The sequence below is a fragment of the Leptodactylus fuscus genome, chromosome 9 (assembly GCF_031893055.1).
Source record: "Leptodactylus fuscus isolate aLepFus1 chromosome 9, aLepFus1.hap2, whole genome shotgun sequence".
Lineage (NCBI taxonomy): Eukaryota > Metazoa > Chordata > Amphibia > Anura > Leptodactylidae > Leptodactylus > Leptodactylus fuscus.
This window is the reverse complement of record NC_134273.1, coordinates 32437037-32455001: the sequence shown is the minus strand read 5'-3', so window position 1 is coordinate 32455001 and position 17965 is coordinate 32437037. Positions and strand designations below refer to the sequence as shown.

At 41.6% G+C, this 17965-nt stretch overlaps 1 protein-coding gene across 6 annotated transcripts in view; it reads right to left on the bottom strand.

Annotated features, from left to right (window-relative positions):
- Window positions 1-747: 747 nt before the first annotated feature.
- The window catches only part of WNK2 (WNK lysine deficient protein kinase 2), a 117263-nt gene continuing 100045 nt past the window's right edge, over window positions 748-17965 (bottom strand). For 4 of the 6 annotated variants that reach the window (XM_075287134.1, XM_075287138.1, XM_075287139.1 and 1 more), the window contains 4 exons: window positions 16326-16424; window positions 13031-13075; window positions 10363-10625; window positions 8410-9206 (listed from right to left, as the gene is read on the bottom strand). In XM_075287134.1, the coding sequence (XP_075143235.1) occupies window positions 8883-9206; window positions 10363-10625; window positions 13031-13075; window positions 16326-16424 (731 nt within the window). In that variant the 3' untranslated portion in view covers window positions 8410-8882. Of the gene's footprint in view, window positions 957-8409; window positions 9207-10362; window positions 10626-13030; window positions 13076-16325; window positions 16425-17965 lie in introns of those variants that run through there. The other 2 variants (XM_075287137.1, XM_075287136.1) reach the window with 2 other exon arrangements.

The following is a 17965-nucleotide window of genomic DNA, read 5'->3' as shown; positions in this document are numbered from 1 at the left end:
CAATTGCACCATTTAGGAACTCATTGCACCAAATTTCTCCATGATGTGGTGAGCCCCATGCACAAGGCTGTAGTCAGTCCGGGAAATATGGCCCTCACGTGGACCTTAGGACTTAGCATACAGGCACTTTATATGGTCCAGGACTAGTCAGAAACACAGCCATGATGTCCTTATTGTGGACAGGTTAGCAGGAGGGACTCTACATGGGTGAGAAGATAACCTGGACATAAGGACATCTTTTCCTGCATTCATGGTCATATCCATTAGCAACCGATCAAGACAAAAGATGTCACCACTAAGATGGTTAGATGGAAATCTTTAAAACTCTGAATTTTTTTAAATAAATTACCAGTATATTTGCAAAAATATTTAACTTTTGTCTACAAATTTAAATAGAAACATCAGAAACCCTTTTAAAGTGAAGAGCTTTTTTTCAGAAACAGCACCACCATTGTGTTTTGGCTGTGTCTGGTATTGCACCTTTCAAGCAAATGGAGTGGATCTGCAATACGAGACTCAGGCCATGAATATAGGCATCTGGGGAACAAGATATTTTTTTTTTCTTTCCAATCCCAGAAATCCTCTTCAATTGTTTCACCAGTTGCTCATAAATCAATGTTCATTCCACATATTAGCAAATATTGCCAGGCGAGACGTTCCAATTGCTATTGTGTTAGGTGTGATATTACAATATACTGTCACAATGATCTTTTCAATACTTTTATTATCAGAATAATACATGTGCCCGCAGTGAAGCATTGCATCAAACTATACATTAGTGTCGGTGTGTTTCCTACAATCAGTCACGTCTTGTGAGTCACTTTCCATGTAATATGTCATTATCAGCAGCCTTCTTTTATGACGTTCCGGGGAATTATAATCTTTTAAGTGCGTATGAAAAACCTTCGCCGTTCTTAAGATTTAATCTTGATTCTCTCCTGGTTCATCTGAAGACGCTAAAAAATAAAGTATAGCAATTTATTAAAGTGATGATTAAAAAGACGCTGAATCCATTTATTTCATGTGCGAGCGATGATGCGGGATGATTGTTCACCACAGGCGCGGAGCTGAAGGCCACTCCAGGTACTTACAGATAATCAGAAAATATTACCTGGTAGCGGCCGCTACATTAAGTTCATTATTTCATAATAGACCCTATACATTGGTATTACAAGTGAGTAAATCCATCCAAGACCGTATCTGCATGGGGGACTTCTCTTCACCCATCTGTCCCACTCCAGTTGGTTTATGATTATATTGTCCCTTGTTTTGGGCATGTCGGTGTGTATTTCCATGTATTGGTGTCCGATAGAGTGTATCGTGGGGGTGTACGGAGTAGATTTTAATGTGAATTACGTCACTTTTTATCCAGGTGGTATTTACAGATGAAATAGGTTAAAACCCTGCGATTCACCCCAGGGTGGATTATAATAATGGTGAAATATGTGGGTGCCCAAGGTCTGAGGCTTCAAGGTGGCCCACTGGCAAGCAACTGCCCATTTGCCCCCATTGTAAGCCCATCTTATAATCAACTGTATGGCCATCCACCAGTATAGTCAATTACTGTGACGGGAGACTGCTATGGGACATTATACTTTGTGGAGGGCTACTATGGGACATTATACTGTGTGAAGGGGTGACTATGGGACATTATACTGTATGGAGGGGGCCGCTATGGGACATTATACTATATAGAAGAACTGTTATGTGACATTATACTGTATGGAGGGGCTGCTATAGGACATTATACTGTATAGAAGAACTGCTATGGGACATTATACTGTGTGCAGGGCTACTATGGCATATTATACTGTGTGGAGGGGTGACTATGGGACATTATACTGTGTGCAGGGCTACTATGGCATATTATACTGTGTGGAGGGGTGACTATGAGAAATTATTCTTTCACAGGAATCCTTGATGTGAATAGGGATGGGTGGGAGGCGACTTTCTGAACAGCCCAGGGCCCATGGTATCTTTATCCACCTCTGGATTCACCTATATGTGGAATATGAATAAAAAGATGTAATTTTTGGTATAGTTGTGCCTTGAGTACTTTGGCACTAGGACTGAGGAGTCAGAGATAGCTGAAGTAGAGCATATCCTATTGCTAGAGGGCAGGATTTTATGTGGCATAACCCCCTATAAATATTCAGGTCCTGATAAGTGAGGGGTTAGATACCGAGAACATCTACAGGTCAACCCCAGCATTTCAAGCATTTGCATTTTAACACTGCAAGTTGTGTTCATGAGACTTATGTATGACAAGAAGCAGCTGTAGTACGGTCTGAATGAGGCCTAGGTGTCAGGAACCGCTCTCTTTGGTCTGGTCGTTTATTTACCATTTTTCTGTCTACTTGACAAATTGTCTGTTGGCCTTCTACAAAAATGTAGGTGTTTCTTATTGTACTTACATTACATTACATTATATTTCTTATTGTACTTACATTGTGTATTTTGTAAATCTCCTCATCATGGTCAATAGAACATCCCATCTAGGAACATTGTGTCGGCAGAACAGTATGTAGGTTGGTCTATGTAATAGGACTCTTGTCATTTACCTAATGAAGCCCACTAGATTAATAAACCGCACTTAAGGAACCCATTCCCATTTTTTTTTCCCCAAATGGATTTGTCAATAAAATCAGACATGTAAGTGGAGTCTTGGCTCCTCTGGAAGAACTGCCAACCTTTAACCTCCAGGGTTATGGGCTTTTCTAGATTTATGCACCTGCCTAATACATAGTATTGACTGTTGTAATAGTCCATACATACTTAGACAAGATAAAGTACAAGAACATGATCTATTCTGACACATAATGGCCTCAGAGACGGCTAGAGAGATTTCTCAAGATATATTGTATTTTGTTAAACTAAATATATTAAACCATTGCTATTCCTATTAAGTTGGCCGTATAACTCAGGGGTTCGGTGTTTTTGACCTCTCTGGAGAATGCAGTGTGTGTGGCATGTATGGTCATTCCATTAATTTCAGTGGACACAGTGTAATACATGAATCCTCCTCTGGTGGCACTATAGTACATTACCACTGCTTAGTGGTAGATTTGGCAACATGATGTCCTGTAATCAGTTTATAGTTGTGAAATCCATCCAACAACATGGAGGCACACAGGCTTTTTTTTCCACGTAGATTAATATGGAATGGCATATTACCATACGGCAGCAACTGGCAAGGCTGTGGGTTCTTAATACAGAAGAATGGGGACTGCATATTACCATACAGGCTCCCTGCAATATCGTGTATATGAAAACTACTGCCAACTCTATCAGAACACCCAAAAGAAGAATGGTGACCTGGCGTTACAAAAGATTGGGCACCTCTCCTGAGCTTTGTGTTATCTTATATGTGAAGTTGGCACCTTATGGGCAAGTCATGTGAAAAAGGAGCATGGTCAGCGCATTGGTGTGTTCACGTAAAAAGGGGCAGGTTATGTGCAAAAACATATTCCAAAAGGAAAGGGAACCTGTCAACTAAATTTGGAACATACACACAAAACCCCCCCCCAAAAAAACACCAAGATACTTACCCAACGTTTCTGATGTCAAGCGCAAGTGCAACGAAGCCAAGGTTCACTGCCCTGGCTTCAGCTGATTGCTGAACTGCACATGCACTGCAAGAACTTATGTGACTCACCACTGGTTAAAGGAGTTTTCCAGGACTATGAACATTGACCTCCACTCTCTCCTCTCAGGTAGTGACATCAGATCCGTTGGTCACTTGAACATGTTGCAGCTCAGATTCATTCAAATTAATGGGGCTGAGCTGCAATACCAAGAACAGAGCTGTTCTTGGTAAGTAGTGAAAGGTCTGCATCAATCGCAGTCCTGAGCAATCCCTTTAAATATTCATCTGTCTGCTTTGTATTACACTTTGGGGACTGAAGAGACCATAGAGTATAAGTGGTGGTCCAGGGGTGGTGCAAAAACAACCTTCTTACTGCTCAGTGCTCACACTGTGTCCTCTTCAATCATCTTCCAGCCACGTGAGTGATGTCACACGCCACATGGGACTGCTGAGGCCTATGATTGGATACCAGTGGTCATGTGGGACGTCAACATCATAGCACTTTATCATAAGAGTCATGACATTGAGTAAGACTCAGGATGTCATGCGAACACACCAAAGGCCCCTGGGGCCATGTTGTCACCTAGGGAACCGGAAGACAACCTAAGTATCACATTGAAAGCAATAGGTAAAAAACAGCATCTCATTGAGTTCAATGGGTAGAGCACGTAAGCCGGCACCCATTGAAGTCAATGGGATCTGTTTTGAAGTGCCTCACTCTGACACACGTTTACGTGTCAGAATGAGCGGAGCCTAAAACACCAAACATGTAGTTTAGGGTCCCAAATTTAGGGGATAGGTTACCCTTAAAGCAACACTAGAAACAATTCTTGTAGCGGTATTAGCATTATATTTTAGGACTTACAGTTCCATAGCTAGCAATCACCCTAAATCCAAATTTTTGGAAACAATTCAAGTGTGTCCCAGTTCACATGGGGGTTTAGCTTTGCAATAGCCTGTCCCCAAATAGGTGATCCCACCCAGTTTGGGGTAGGCTGTGGACAGGGCTTAAACATCTGTATTTTACCTGTATAAAATGTTGGCAAGTATGAATCACAATCTCTTCCATTGTGAAGAGTCAATGGCCTCTCACCTTTCAATAGAAATGTCACCTCCTTAGCTGTGAACATATCTTTAAAGGTAACCGTTCCTCAAATATCAAGTTTTAATATTAAGCATTTTTAAAGTTTTATTTTCACTATTTTTATTAAAATTAAATCCTGAAATCTTGCCGTTTATTAGGCCATTGAAATTCATAACAGTCTGACACTTCCTGTTCTATAGAGATCACCTCTTGGTTTTCATATCATCACCATTGTTAGCAAGGATACAACAAAAGAGATGGCCCTGCCTCCTCCTTGGACAATGCCCACTGCATAGGTCACAGAGAAAGCCCACTGCAGTTTCCCACAGAAGTCAATGAACATCTAATTTTTCAAAGCGAAGAGCAGAGCTTTGGCACCACCTGCTCAATATGTTCTATAGAGGTAGAGGAAACCGGGAGTCTTCTCTGTTCCTTGGTGGGGTGCGGAAGCATGTAGTGACACTGAACCCAATAGGCCTGGAGACCTTGTAGCCAGCCAAAGACAGGAGACTTACGGCTGTTCCTATGTGGCTGACATACTAGAGGAGTATGGAAAATTTGGAATCTGAGGATGAAGAGTGACCACAACTAGGAAGTGCCCTGGCAGAGAGACTACCATCATCATCTTCAGGAACCCTGCAGGCCCACTCATTACCACCCTAGGAGGAGAGCTGGAAGAAAATGGTAACCACTGTGATAAATCCAATTTCAATTACTATCATGTTTCTCTGGAATTTAGACAGTCTCGCGGCAAGTTCAAACGGGGTATCCAGTCACGCACTCCACTCCGGATTAGGCGAATATGGCCTCAAAATCCTGACCAAAAAACCCAGTGTGAACTTACCCTTAGGTTTTTTTTTTACTCTGAATGAAGGGCTAAGGCTTATATTCGGGGTAGGTCTTAATTTTTTTTCCATGAACAGTCACACATTTGAAAACTGCTTATTCAAATTAGAAGAGGTGAAACAGCAAAACAAAAAAAAGTCGGTTCAGCACCTTTGAACCACCGTATGGGAAAATTTTTAAACTGGATGTTTTTGGACACAGGATTACCTAATGTGTAAGTGTTTTCCTATAAATACATATAATATTAAAACATTACAGTGAAAGGGGGAGTGATTTGAACTTTCTGGCTTTTTTTTTTTCCTTTTAATTTTATTAACCCCTCCTTCCCTAGGAGGTTTGAATCTGCAATTGTCCCATAGACTGCCATACTACTGTATTGCAGTCAATGGGAGATTCACTACATCATAGTGAGCCTGGTTATTGACCAGTCTCAATAGTAATATTTCTATGACAGGCCTGAGAACCTTCAGTGTTTCCTGACTGTCAAAGGAACAGGTCGTCTCCTGCGATCTCGCTGTGCAGGAACCGGCCTGCAACAAAAAAGGTAAGGGACTGATACCAGAGGCAATTGTAATACTTTGATTGTGGGCATTGCCGAGTATGATCTCCTCCTCCTCCCCCCTCCCCCCCCCCCCCCCCAGAGTGGACTCTGATCGCTGGCATTAGCTCCAGGTCTCCGCTATACACTACAGCAGAGACCCAGTATGGTAGCCATGGCGGTTCCTCTGCAGCAGAGCGGCTGCCATCTTTAAGAACCCAGCATCTACAGTAATTGGGGCTTGGTCTAACTGTAAGTAGGTTTTATTTTTGGAGTCGGGCTTAAATTTCAAGTCTTAGTAGGGCTTATTTTTGGTACTACTGATACAGGACTACTCCTACAAATGCAAATCCTGGAGATTAAATTTTTTGTAAAAAAAAAATGTCTATATCCATCTCTAAGAATCACAAAACTGCACTAATGCATTAAAGTTTGCCAAACAGAAGGAAAGTTTTGTTGAGGATGGAGGTGGACAGGATAGGAGAAAACACGAGGACACATCTAGAATGTTTTCAAGCACAAAAATGTTTATTTTGTATTATTGTACAATATTGAGGCATTGGTGCCACTGACTGTGTCAGCATACAGGAGAGGAGGGCAGTCTATACAATCAGGCAAGAGCGACTTGGAAGGTAAGATTCAGTGCAAGCATAGGGAAAAGAGTGCAGTACATACTTCCCATGTTTGCTCATGAAGCACAGACATGACTCTAGAAACAAATTCAAGATGTTGAAGAGAACAGAAATCTCTCCCTATCTTAAAAGGTTCTCGCCCTGCAGAATGGTCTATATATAAAATTCAATTCCAACAGAATTGATGTGTTTACAGTCAGGGATTACCAACAAAATGGAGACATTTACAATGAAGATTTGGGGAAGATACACTTCACAGCTTGACAGTATGAGGCGTCATGGCCTCCAGCAGAGAATCGAAAATATCTTGAAAGAAATGTATCCAGTTATCCTGTCTGACTACCTGTTTGAAGGATTTGGGTTAACCTCTCATTGTCATAGTGAGCAGGTTGCAGTGATACCAACAAGTTGTGTACAACAACCAATATGGAATCCACAAAGTACATTTGTAGTCCACACAGGTGTTACCTGGTGCGTGTTACTGAAGTAGTACTGGTGGCAGTGACCATGCTCGCCCTAAACAGAACGAAGGATTGATCTTCACAACTGGACCTACCATAGGTTGTAGTAGCTAAACAATGAAGGCTTATTCACTATAACAACTGTAAAGTCTATGCAAAGTATCTGCTTCAATGAAGTATTGCTGATGCCACACATTATGAATGTGAATTTTAAAAAAAAAAAAAAAAAAAAAAAAAAAAAAAAAAAAAAATCACACACCATAAAAAGATCTTCACTCCAGACAAAAAGATCCCAATTGGACTAGAGTGGAAATTTATCACAGAGTATCCGTGGTGAAGAGGAAATCTCAATTTTATAAGAAAAAAGTGGTGAAAAGTGAGCAGAACCGTGAATTTCATAAAGGGCAATGACTAAACTAGTCTTCCTTACCAGAGGAAAAAAAATTAAAAAAAAAAAAAATTCTACTTGCTCATAGGATATAATCTCTCTCAAAGGGGATCAAAATTTTTCAGCAGCTCCCAGTGGTGTGCCATGAATGAGAAGATTGTGAACATGTGCAATGAATAAAGTGCTAAGAAAATTCAAAATAAATTAAATATATCGGCATATTCGCAAGGTTTTTAAGATACTGGAGGCCTCTCCTAGATGTCTAAGTATGCGCTGTAGAAATGTACTAGTACCCATTGCAATAGACAGACCGATCTGCAAATTCACACTAGAGGCATCAATGAGGTGTTAACATAAGTTTTGGTTTATGGCAACTTGATAAATTTCAGTCTCAAAAAAAAAAAAAAAAAAAAAAAAAAAAATTGGCCCAAGGTAATAGAAGTATCAACCTCTCGGCTAAGACATCTGCCCCACGCATTACCACCTTGACCATTAAAAGGATGTAAAAACCTTGAGAATTGGCCCCCAAAAGGCATTTGGTACAAAAACATCCAAAAACTAAAATTCAAGCAAAACATTAAAAGACATAAAATGGTATCCGATGCCGTCTTCCAATAACCATGTAGCTCAGTTTGTACCTGGAAACAGATTTTATTTTGTAAACGTCAAGTATTTCTCAATTTTCTAGATTAAAATAAAAAGCCAGTGTATCTATGCTTTTTACAGGTTTAAATTAAAAATAAAAAATATATATTTTATATTTATTTTAATTTATGAAGTTGGGGGAAGGGTACGATATATAAAACACAACATCCATCAAGGTGAAAGAGAAAAAAAAAAACAAAAGAAAGAAAGAAAAAATGTGCTATATGTATGGTTGGCAGGTGCAGTAAAAAGGGAAAAAATTTCAACAAAAAATGGTGGACTGGAAAAATTGCTAGCATTGTTCTTTCCGTTTTTACACACGTTTTCCCAGGTAAACTGGAAATGACTCAAGGCACTAAACCTCCCTTAATTTTTTAGTTCAAGTACTATACATTTCAGAATGTGTAGAATTATAAAACACAGAAATGTAGACCAAGCGGTGCGGGCTATGGGACTACACTACGGGCATGACTTTCACAGTGATTGTGGAATGCAGAGTATGGTGGTGTGCAGGTAGATGTGGGTTTGGCGAGGACTTGCAGTCATACCATACTCCTCATCCATTGTACAGTGCTGAAGACGGGCTGCTACTAATCACACAACGTTACCCAGCACCGCTGGGGTGGGACATGAGAACACACAAGGCGTGGGCAGGCTCAGACAATTTAAATATGGACTTTCATACAAAGGAAGGCCCCAAAGCTACGTGATCCTCATGTTGGAATGAGACTGCTTCATAGTTGGCTGCGGCAAGGACATTGGGAACATTTGCATGCTGGCAGACTGAGAAATCAGCTGACTTCCTGCCATTGTGGGCATTGTGGCTCCAGCCCATTGCACTCCATACATTGGTGCTGGGAAAACTCCTGCATACTGACAAAAGGGCATCATGTAAGGCGGTAATATACCAGACTGGGATGCTCCAGAAAGGGCTGCTGGAATAGAGGAGGACATCAGTCCCATGGGGGCCGGACAAGTCAGTGGAGGTTTGTACTTCTTACTGGTTTCTGATAAACCTTGGCTTGCCTGAGGAAAGAGCAAATACTTCATGAAGAATTATATTCAGAGACAATACAGTTATAATATTGTATAGCGCTTTTAAAGGACCCACATCATTCTTTAGATCTTAAAGGGGTTGTCCAGAATTTTTTTTGGGGGGGATAGGCCATAAATATCAGATTGGTGAAGACTGAGATCTGGCCCCTCCAACATGGATTGGTTGTTTGAGACGGCTTCCAATGCCTGTACTATACATCGCATATACCCTGTATAATGGTTTGGCACCATTACTGCAAGCTTAGCTCCCATTGCGGTCATATAGTGATACAGGGTATGGAGCCATCTGCCAACCAGCTCCATTCAATGTATAATAGGGTTAGATAACCCCTTTAATAAGCCATCCAGTCTACATTGCACTGTACAACAATATTAGTAACAGATTGGATGATGGGAGGCCTCTTTCACCAATAGACCTAATGGATCATGGGGGAAAGGGGGGCAATAGGGCATCCCATGTGATGTAATGGATTGGAAAGAAACTCGTCAGATAGCTTGCATACAACTGAATTTGGCATCCACTTGTGACCCCCACTCCCAATCAAAGAGTCTTTAGAGATCAGATTGTTGATGGCTATTCTCCATCAGGACAGTGGCGTGGCAGAGGGGTGCACCTTATGTTTATAAGTGAAGGGGTTGAAGCTGCAGTACCCGGGACTTCAGCTATGTCATAGATGATGTGTGGGTAGATGGACTGATGCCAAGAGTCTACTACTGATGGTCTATTCAAACAATATACTATTAATAGTGATCCTAAAAAAAAAAAAAAACCTTTATGGCTGAGGCCCCATGTTGTGGATTTTTGAGCCAAAGCCAAGAATGGCTACAAAAGGAATGGGAACTATATAGGAAGCTCTTGTACTTCTCCCTTCTGCTCAATCCAGTCCTGGCTGTGGCTCAAAAAAAATGCAGCAAAATCTGCATCCAAATAAAAGCTACGTTTCCGCAACGTGGAGCCTTAGCAGGGAATTCATCATGTGCCCTGTGAGAAGACTGAAAACTCCATTTACTTTAAATTTGGATGTAAATGTGACAGTAGAAGAAAATAAAATCAATACAGACTGTCTTTTTTGTGCGTTGAGTGCTCCCTTTCACTATAAAAAGGTGACACAAAGCGCTGACTTACTGAATTGGAGTCCTCATTGCTGGGTGTGGGCTTGTGCTCCAGGTCTAGCCGTTGCTGGTACTGCTTCAGTTGGTTTAGGGACGGTTTGAATTGTGCTGCTCCAACAGTTTTGCTCGCCCATTCATCCACGAGCTTGTGAAGGTCCTCGGTGAACGTGCCCTTCTTGTTGTTACTATTGTTAGACTGGGCCTGGATTTGTGGGGTAGTCACAGGAGGGACAGACGCCTGCTCGGGCCCCACAGCGAGGCTGCTTGTGGAGGATCCTGCACAAACACAGAAAAACGGAATAACTACGGTCTCCTAATAAAGTTCCGGTCTAACATTTCAATCATGTCTTATGTATTCTCATTCTGATAAGGTTTGATATCTACATCTGTGAGATACTAAGGGAGGGTTATAGGCCGACAGCCTATACACACAAAGGCCTAACAATTCCCTTCTGTTCTTCTAAAACAGATGGGACCATAAAAAGAAAATTAGATACAGTGTGAAAAAAATTAATTTTTCAGTAATCAATTGAATCTTCCACCAATACATTATGGCATGAGGAGAAGGAAAGCCTTAAAGAAGACCTCGCACTAACTCCAGTACTTGGCATCCTTTAGCAGGTGCTACCCCACTGATTCCAGTGCACTTTGAATTCTTTTTCTCTAGTCTCCACCATTCCTGAGCAATCAGTGCTGTTATTTTCAGCACTCAACATGGCTAGTAGACTCCCAACAATCAGATGGGCAATCTTAAGCCGATCTCTGCCTGAAGACAGGTTATCACCTTGAGAAACCCATTGAAATCAATGGGAGGCGGAGAGGTCACAATTTTTGGAAAAAACGCAATTTTTTTTTTTTTTTTTCCAAAGTGAAGTTTCCAGGTCTATACAGTGCGCTGGAATAAAAAAAAAAAGAAAAAAAAAATGTATATATAATATATATATATATATATATATATATATATATATATATATTATATATATATATTTTATTTATTTATTTCCCAATCCCTGAAGCAAATTTTGTTTACTCTGCAAAAAACTCAGAGTGAGTATCAGGGCTCGTTCACATCTGCGTCGTCGGTCCTTATTGCAGGTTTCCGTTTCCTGCATAAAACAGATGCAGGAGACGGAAGCCTGCAGGAGACTCTCACCCATTCATTTGAATGGGTGAGAAAGCTGTCCGGCCGTGCGCGGCAGTGAGCGTTTTGCGCTCTCCGCCGCGAAACCGGGTTTTATAATCCGGACACAGAGTTGGACATGCAGTACTCTGTGTCCGGATAAAAAAATCCGGTTTCGCGGCGGAGAGCGCAAAACGCTCACCGCCGCGCACGGCTGGACCCGGTCTGTGGTTTCCGTCTTCTGGCATGCAGAAGACGGAAACCACAGAACGGAGACCCCAGACGCAGGTGTGAACCCAGCGTTACCTAAGAGCTAGAACACCCCCCCCCCCCCCCATTCAACTGTGCTAAAATCAGTGGAGCGACACCTATTGAAGGATGCAAAGAGGAGGTGAAAGGTTTATACACATCATTCCTATGTTTTATAGGTAGCTGTTACAGTGCACCAGCAAGGTCAACCAAGTGCAACGTGGGCTCCTTTAAAATGGTGCTCAGAGAATGGATAAGGATTAAAAACCAAAACAATGGTTGGGTGGTTTTTATTCAAAGCTTTCCTACTCTAGACGCATTGCTCCAAATGATGGCACCTGATGAAGTATGTCAGCACAGAGTCCATACACCTCTAAACCAAGGCCAGTAGGACTTCCATGCGTAGACTTACAGGGTTCAGTCACACGGTTTCCATGGGCATAATGCCTAAGAATCCAAAAAGGGGTAATGACTGGTAGTATGAAAAAGGCGCTGCATTGTGGTGTTTTAGACTCTTATTTGCTATCAACAGGACATAAGTGTCCAATCGCCGTAGGCCAATGATCAGGAAAATGGGGGATAGAAAGTCCCTTTTTGGTCTACATGTGAATTGCCAGTGCGCTTGTGTGGCTGGCTCTCCATTCATATCTATGGCACTACCAGAAATTACAGTCTGGGCAGCCCCATAAAATCGGAGCACCTGTCACACAAGAGCACTGGTGTTTCTTTTACAAGGAGGCTTTAGCGGCCCATCCTCCTGGTCCCTAGGGCACCCAGTAATGGCTTTCCCCAGCAATCGGACACAGCCCCTATCCACAGGACACAGGGACCACCCTTATAAGCTACCAAATGTTTCATCAGTTGCAAGACAAACTTCAACAATTTGCCTTCAGTGGTTACATTTCACAGATGCTTAACCATATAAATATACATATTATATTTAACTGTTCTGGTAAAAAAAATTTTTGGAAATTTGGATAAACCATAGTGGTTTGCGATTGAAAGAGCCAATCTGGAAATCCTCAACCGGAATGAGAATACTGAGACCAAACAACATGTTCAAGAAACTGATCACATGACAAAAGAAGAAGAGCAGCGCAAACACAATGTGTACACAGCATGCAGATAATCGCACCGGAGTCACAGCGCGGTTGCGTGGATTATCCGAGAAATACCTGGTCACATGTCTAAGGCACAATGCTCAGAACTTTTCTCTTGCAGTAAGTGAGCAAGCTAGCAACAAGAGTAAAAAAAGTTTCCATGCTATGGGGATGATGCCGAGAAACGAGTAAAATAAAAACCAGATAGTTACTACTGCTGTGCTCTTTGCCTAGACATAGCCGTTTCAGAGTGGACCCTACAAGGCAAAACAATACAAGACAGAGACGGTTAGGCAGAACGAAATGGGCAACAGGTCGGAAAGACAGACGGATCGTATGCAGTTTGTATATTATAGTTGGGCAAGGAGAGGCAGGCAAAACACGACAGCAAGTCACAACGGAAACAATACAATAAGACAGACATCTGTGCAGCCAGCCCCTGTGCAGCCATGGAAAAGCAGCGCAAACAAGAAATGGTCAACAGCAGACAAGGCTTTCCATTCAGGTAACAAGAAATTGTATCAAGAGTACTGTCGTCTCCAAGGAACAGATCAAGGTTGGCCTAAATTCTTACTTTACAAAGGCTGAGTAAAAGGAAACATTTTAGGGACATACAGAATCCTGACAATGTTTCAGGTCCCAAAGAACATCAATGGATAGACTGCAATGAGTAATGTGTTTGGGTTTAATGTCACCTGAAAATTAAAAAAAAAAAAAAAAAAAAATTGCCATTTTGGATGAAGCAGTAGGTTTATTCAATTTACTAAAGGGGCAGAGGTCACACTCCAGACTGTCAATGGTTTTCAACATCAAAAACCATTGACAATTTACAGTACATCCCCACATAAGTGGAAAAATAAAAAATTTGGACAGGCTTGAGAATTTTTGTATTTTAAACCTGATGTGAATGGCGCAGACCCTGAGCCTGCACCGACATCGTGCCATAAAAGTACGGCATATTGCATGAATGTCTTTACACCCATGATGTAAATGTAACCCATAGGTGGGAAAGGGTTAAAAAGAGGTGGTATAATCTAATAAAACCCCAGTCATTGATCTCTGGAAAAAAAATTTAAAAGTGAAGAATATATGAAATTGTCATTTTATGGATTTGGCAATATGGATATGCAGGGAGCTTTCTGGAAGTCCCGTACACATCATTATAAGGGACTGAGCTTTATGGGAAACTGGAGGAAGTCTGGAGGGTCTTATGAGTGAGATGGGGGGGTGTCACGCCTATAAATCAGGCATTTATTGCATATCCTATGGAACGGGAATAACTTCTCATGTATCGGCATATACGCACGCTTCACATTGAAATCAATGGGCTCTGTTTTGAAGCGCCGCGCTCATGTATACGTGTCTAAATGAGCGGCGCGCTTACGCCGTCTGAAGGAGCCCTAAACAATGATTTGTGAACTTGTAGAGGTGCAAGAAAAATCCTTCCTATTAAAATTCTAGGGAACCGGTCACATTGAAATGTGGCTCCCTCTACAGGCAGCAAATTATGATAAGTTTCTTCTAATTATAAGAGCAGGGGGAACTGAGCAGACTATGGTTTTGCAGATTCAGTATAACTTGTAACTTACATTCCTGCTTATTCTGGCCTTAGGGGTCCAGTAGCCCCTGCTCGCAGACCGGCAGGACTATCATGCAGTCATAGAAGTCCAGTGGGTAATCTCAGCCAAGTCAGGACTCAGGTTTTATATAGTTTTATGAGAAATGATTCCATATAGCTTCTTTCTGCTCAGCTCCTCCTGCTCTATAACATGCTGCCTCCTCATATACTAGGGACCATGCTGGAGTGACTTGAATGCTTCCCACAGTGCCCAATACACCAGTTTCTATGCAATAGGGAAATCTACGACACTTTATTTCACTCTCAAAATGGTGACTTTTAGGCTTTTTTTTTTTAATGTAGATTATGAGCCCCTTATAGGGATAATGTACATTATTATTATTATTATTATTATTATTTTTTCCCCTATCAGTAAGTCTTTGTAGAAACTTTTGGGCTTTTTGACCCATGCTACACTTTCTGAAAGGTTGTGGTGTCAGAGTAGGGCTTAGCGGAAGGGTTATGGCGTCCTACAGCCCAGCTTCTAAGTGGCGTATATATGAGAACACGTTATTATGGGGCAAGTGCATCTACGCTGCGGCACACGAGATCAAGACCGGCATAGGAAATATCAGTCTTGATAAATTCTGCTAATAAAAGTTTTTGATTCCTAAATGATTTAACAAAGAGAATCTCAGTAATATTATATTTGAAGTATTACATGAACAAATAGGAATATGACGCTGGGTTCACACCAGCACCCGATCTACGTTTTCAGGTTTCTGTCTTCTGCTGACAGACAGTGCCCTGGAAGACAGAGTCCGTCCGTGAGTGCCGGTGGGCGTTTTGTGGTCTCCGTGGCAAAACCGGGTTTTTTTCAAACAGACACAAAGTTCTGCATGTCCAACTTTGTGTCTGGTTAAAAAAGAAAAAAAAAAAACACGTTTCGCCATGGAGAGCACAAAACACTCACCGGCGCTCACGGTCGGACACTTTTCAAACCCATTCAAATGAATGGGTTTGTAAAATGACTGGAGGTTTCCGTCTCCTGTCCAGTTTCAGGCAGGAAATAGAAACCTGCAGAAAGGAGACCGGGGCGCAGATGTGAACGAGCCCTTAGTAACATTATATAAATTAAACTTATCAGTTTATCCATCTCAGAGCAAAAAGATTGGGCATGTAAAACTCAACATGCCCAATCCTTCTTCATCTTGACATAATATGTCATGGAAAAGACAAACACCCCCATACACATGTAGTCAACTCCATATCAATCAGTATAGCCCGTCAATATTAATGTAATGTGTATGGGCCCTTATGTCTTGAGGACATAAGAAAACATAACCATTAAAAGACAAACCAATATAAAGAAAAAAAAAAAATTAAAAAAATCTGGGTAAAAAAAACCAAACAAAAACCAAACACAGGGGAGTACACATAGGTGCCTGGCTGCGCAGAATACTAGCTCCTGCCCACCATGCTTTTGCTGCCCAGATATTCGGTAAAAGATGCTCACAAAAAAAGCGTGCAAATAAATTTAAAAAAAAACAAAAAAACAAAAAAAAAAAAAACCACGGCACCCACATGTCACAAAGGAGGGGAGGATTCCAATTTTAGACAATGATACTCAACCTATGGTAAATAAACCGTGGCCAAATCGTCTCCCTGATTATACAAATTACTATTATAGCGTTTCTTGAAAAGCAGCTGCATGTTTTATTTATTTTAGGGATTTGGTTAAAATTTTTTTTTTTTTTTTTTTTTTTTTTTAAATGGTTTATTTTACATTTTTTAGAAAACCTACTTTGGACCAAGGTTGGGTACCACAGCCAGAAGAATGGATGAGCAGTCAGAAAAAAAGATGGTCAAGGGGGTGAAATTGGTAAAAGAAAAGGGGTTGGGGATGCGAAGAGATGAGGCGCAGTAAGTAGAAAAGAACAAATACAAACAGATGGATAAAGACACAGGTCCACTGAGGAATCGGGTACGAGGTTTGCTACTAGACTTATAGGTCACTCTCTCAGACGTTTGGTGGTAAACCGTCCAGCCTGCAAATGAATATAGAGGGAAGAAAACAGAGACAGTGGTAAACTAGGATTAGCCATGGACGCCGCCAGAAATCAAAGCAGCTTTGTAAAATATGCCAACCTCTGTACTGCCCCCAAGGGGATGGTGGGTGTATCTTTACAAGAAATAAGATATACAAGTCCTACGGAATGTGGAAACAGTCATTGTGTTGGGTCATGTCCATGTTAAGAGCTGTCCTTTTATAAGTGGATTCACTCACTCCCCACCCCTACCAGCTCCAGTTCTCTGCATCATATACTAGGCCCCCCATAGAATTTATTCTCTAGTCCCCACCAGTCCTGAGCAATCTGTGCAAACAATATGGCTGGGCTCGGCTGACATTAATAAGATTGCCCAGATTTAGTCGCACAACTTTTGATGTTCATGAATTATTCCCACTGCTGCCAAGACAGGGCGAGACTTATGGTAACAGGCATCGATTTTTGCTCTACATGGTCTCTGTAACTCCCATAGTGCATGGTATCACCGGAAACCGCATTACACATGCCGCTACTCACTTTCCATAAATTTGGAGCTGTAGAAATGTTATAGCTTAGAAGAGAATCAGAGGTATGGAAAAAGTACATCACAGCTATGTACAGAAACAGCATAGACCAGCGCCCCTTACCGGTTTCTGCAACTCCTGCCCTGGTGGTCTAGACTTCTGGCTAGTTATTCCCATATTAACAGCAATCTGAAGAGAAGGGCATAACCCTTTAAGATGTATGAGCATTTATTTAGAATGTGGACAACCCCTTTAAGGATATCTTTTACACCAGCTAGAAGTGTGGTCAATGGTCACTATGGGAAGTAAAGTCCTACACCCTGTAATGTTGTGACTTTCAGCTGTGTGTGTCATATCCAATAAGAAGCGTACAATGCATTCGCAAAGTCTTCAGACAGTTTGGATTTTTTCCCCCATTTTATTATGTTGAGACCATGTGCTAAAATGAAACAAATGAAAGATTTTCCCTATCAATCTGCATACAAGACCCCATAACATGAATGTGGGAACAGACTTAGGAAGATTTGCAAATGTATTAGAAATAACTAAAATGTCACATGGGCATAAGTATTCAGACCCTTTGCTATGACACGTGAAATTTGGATAGACGCCCCAGTCTATAGAAGGCCTCACAGCTGACCATGCATATCAAAGAAAAGAACTAGGCTGTGCAGAGGAAAAAACTACCTATTGAGAGCATAGACAGGATGTGGTGGAGGCAAGGATCTGGAGAAGGGGGCAAAAATAAAACAAAACACTTAAAAAGGACCTTTCACCATTTTGCCCACAGACAGTTCTATATACTGCCGGAAAGCTGACAGTGCGCTGAGTTCAGCACACTGTCGGCTTTCCCGATCTGTGCCCGGTGTGAAGAGCTTACGGTCCGGTACCGTAGCTCTTCTATGGTCAGAAGGGCGTTTCTGACAGTCAGTCAGAGACGTCCTTCTTTACAGCACAGCCAATCGCTCTGTGCTGTGAGAGCCGGGAGGAACGCCCCCTCCCTCTGCTCGCAGTACT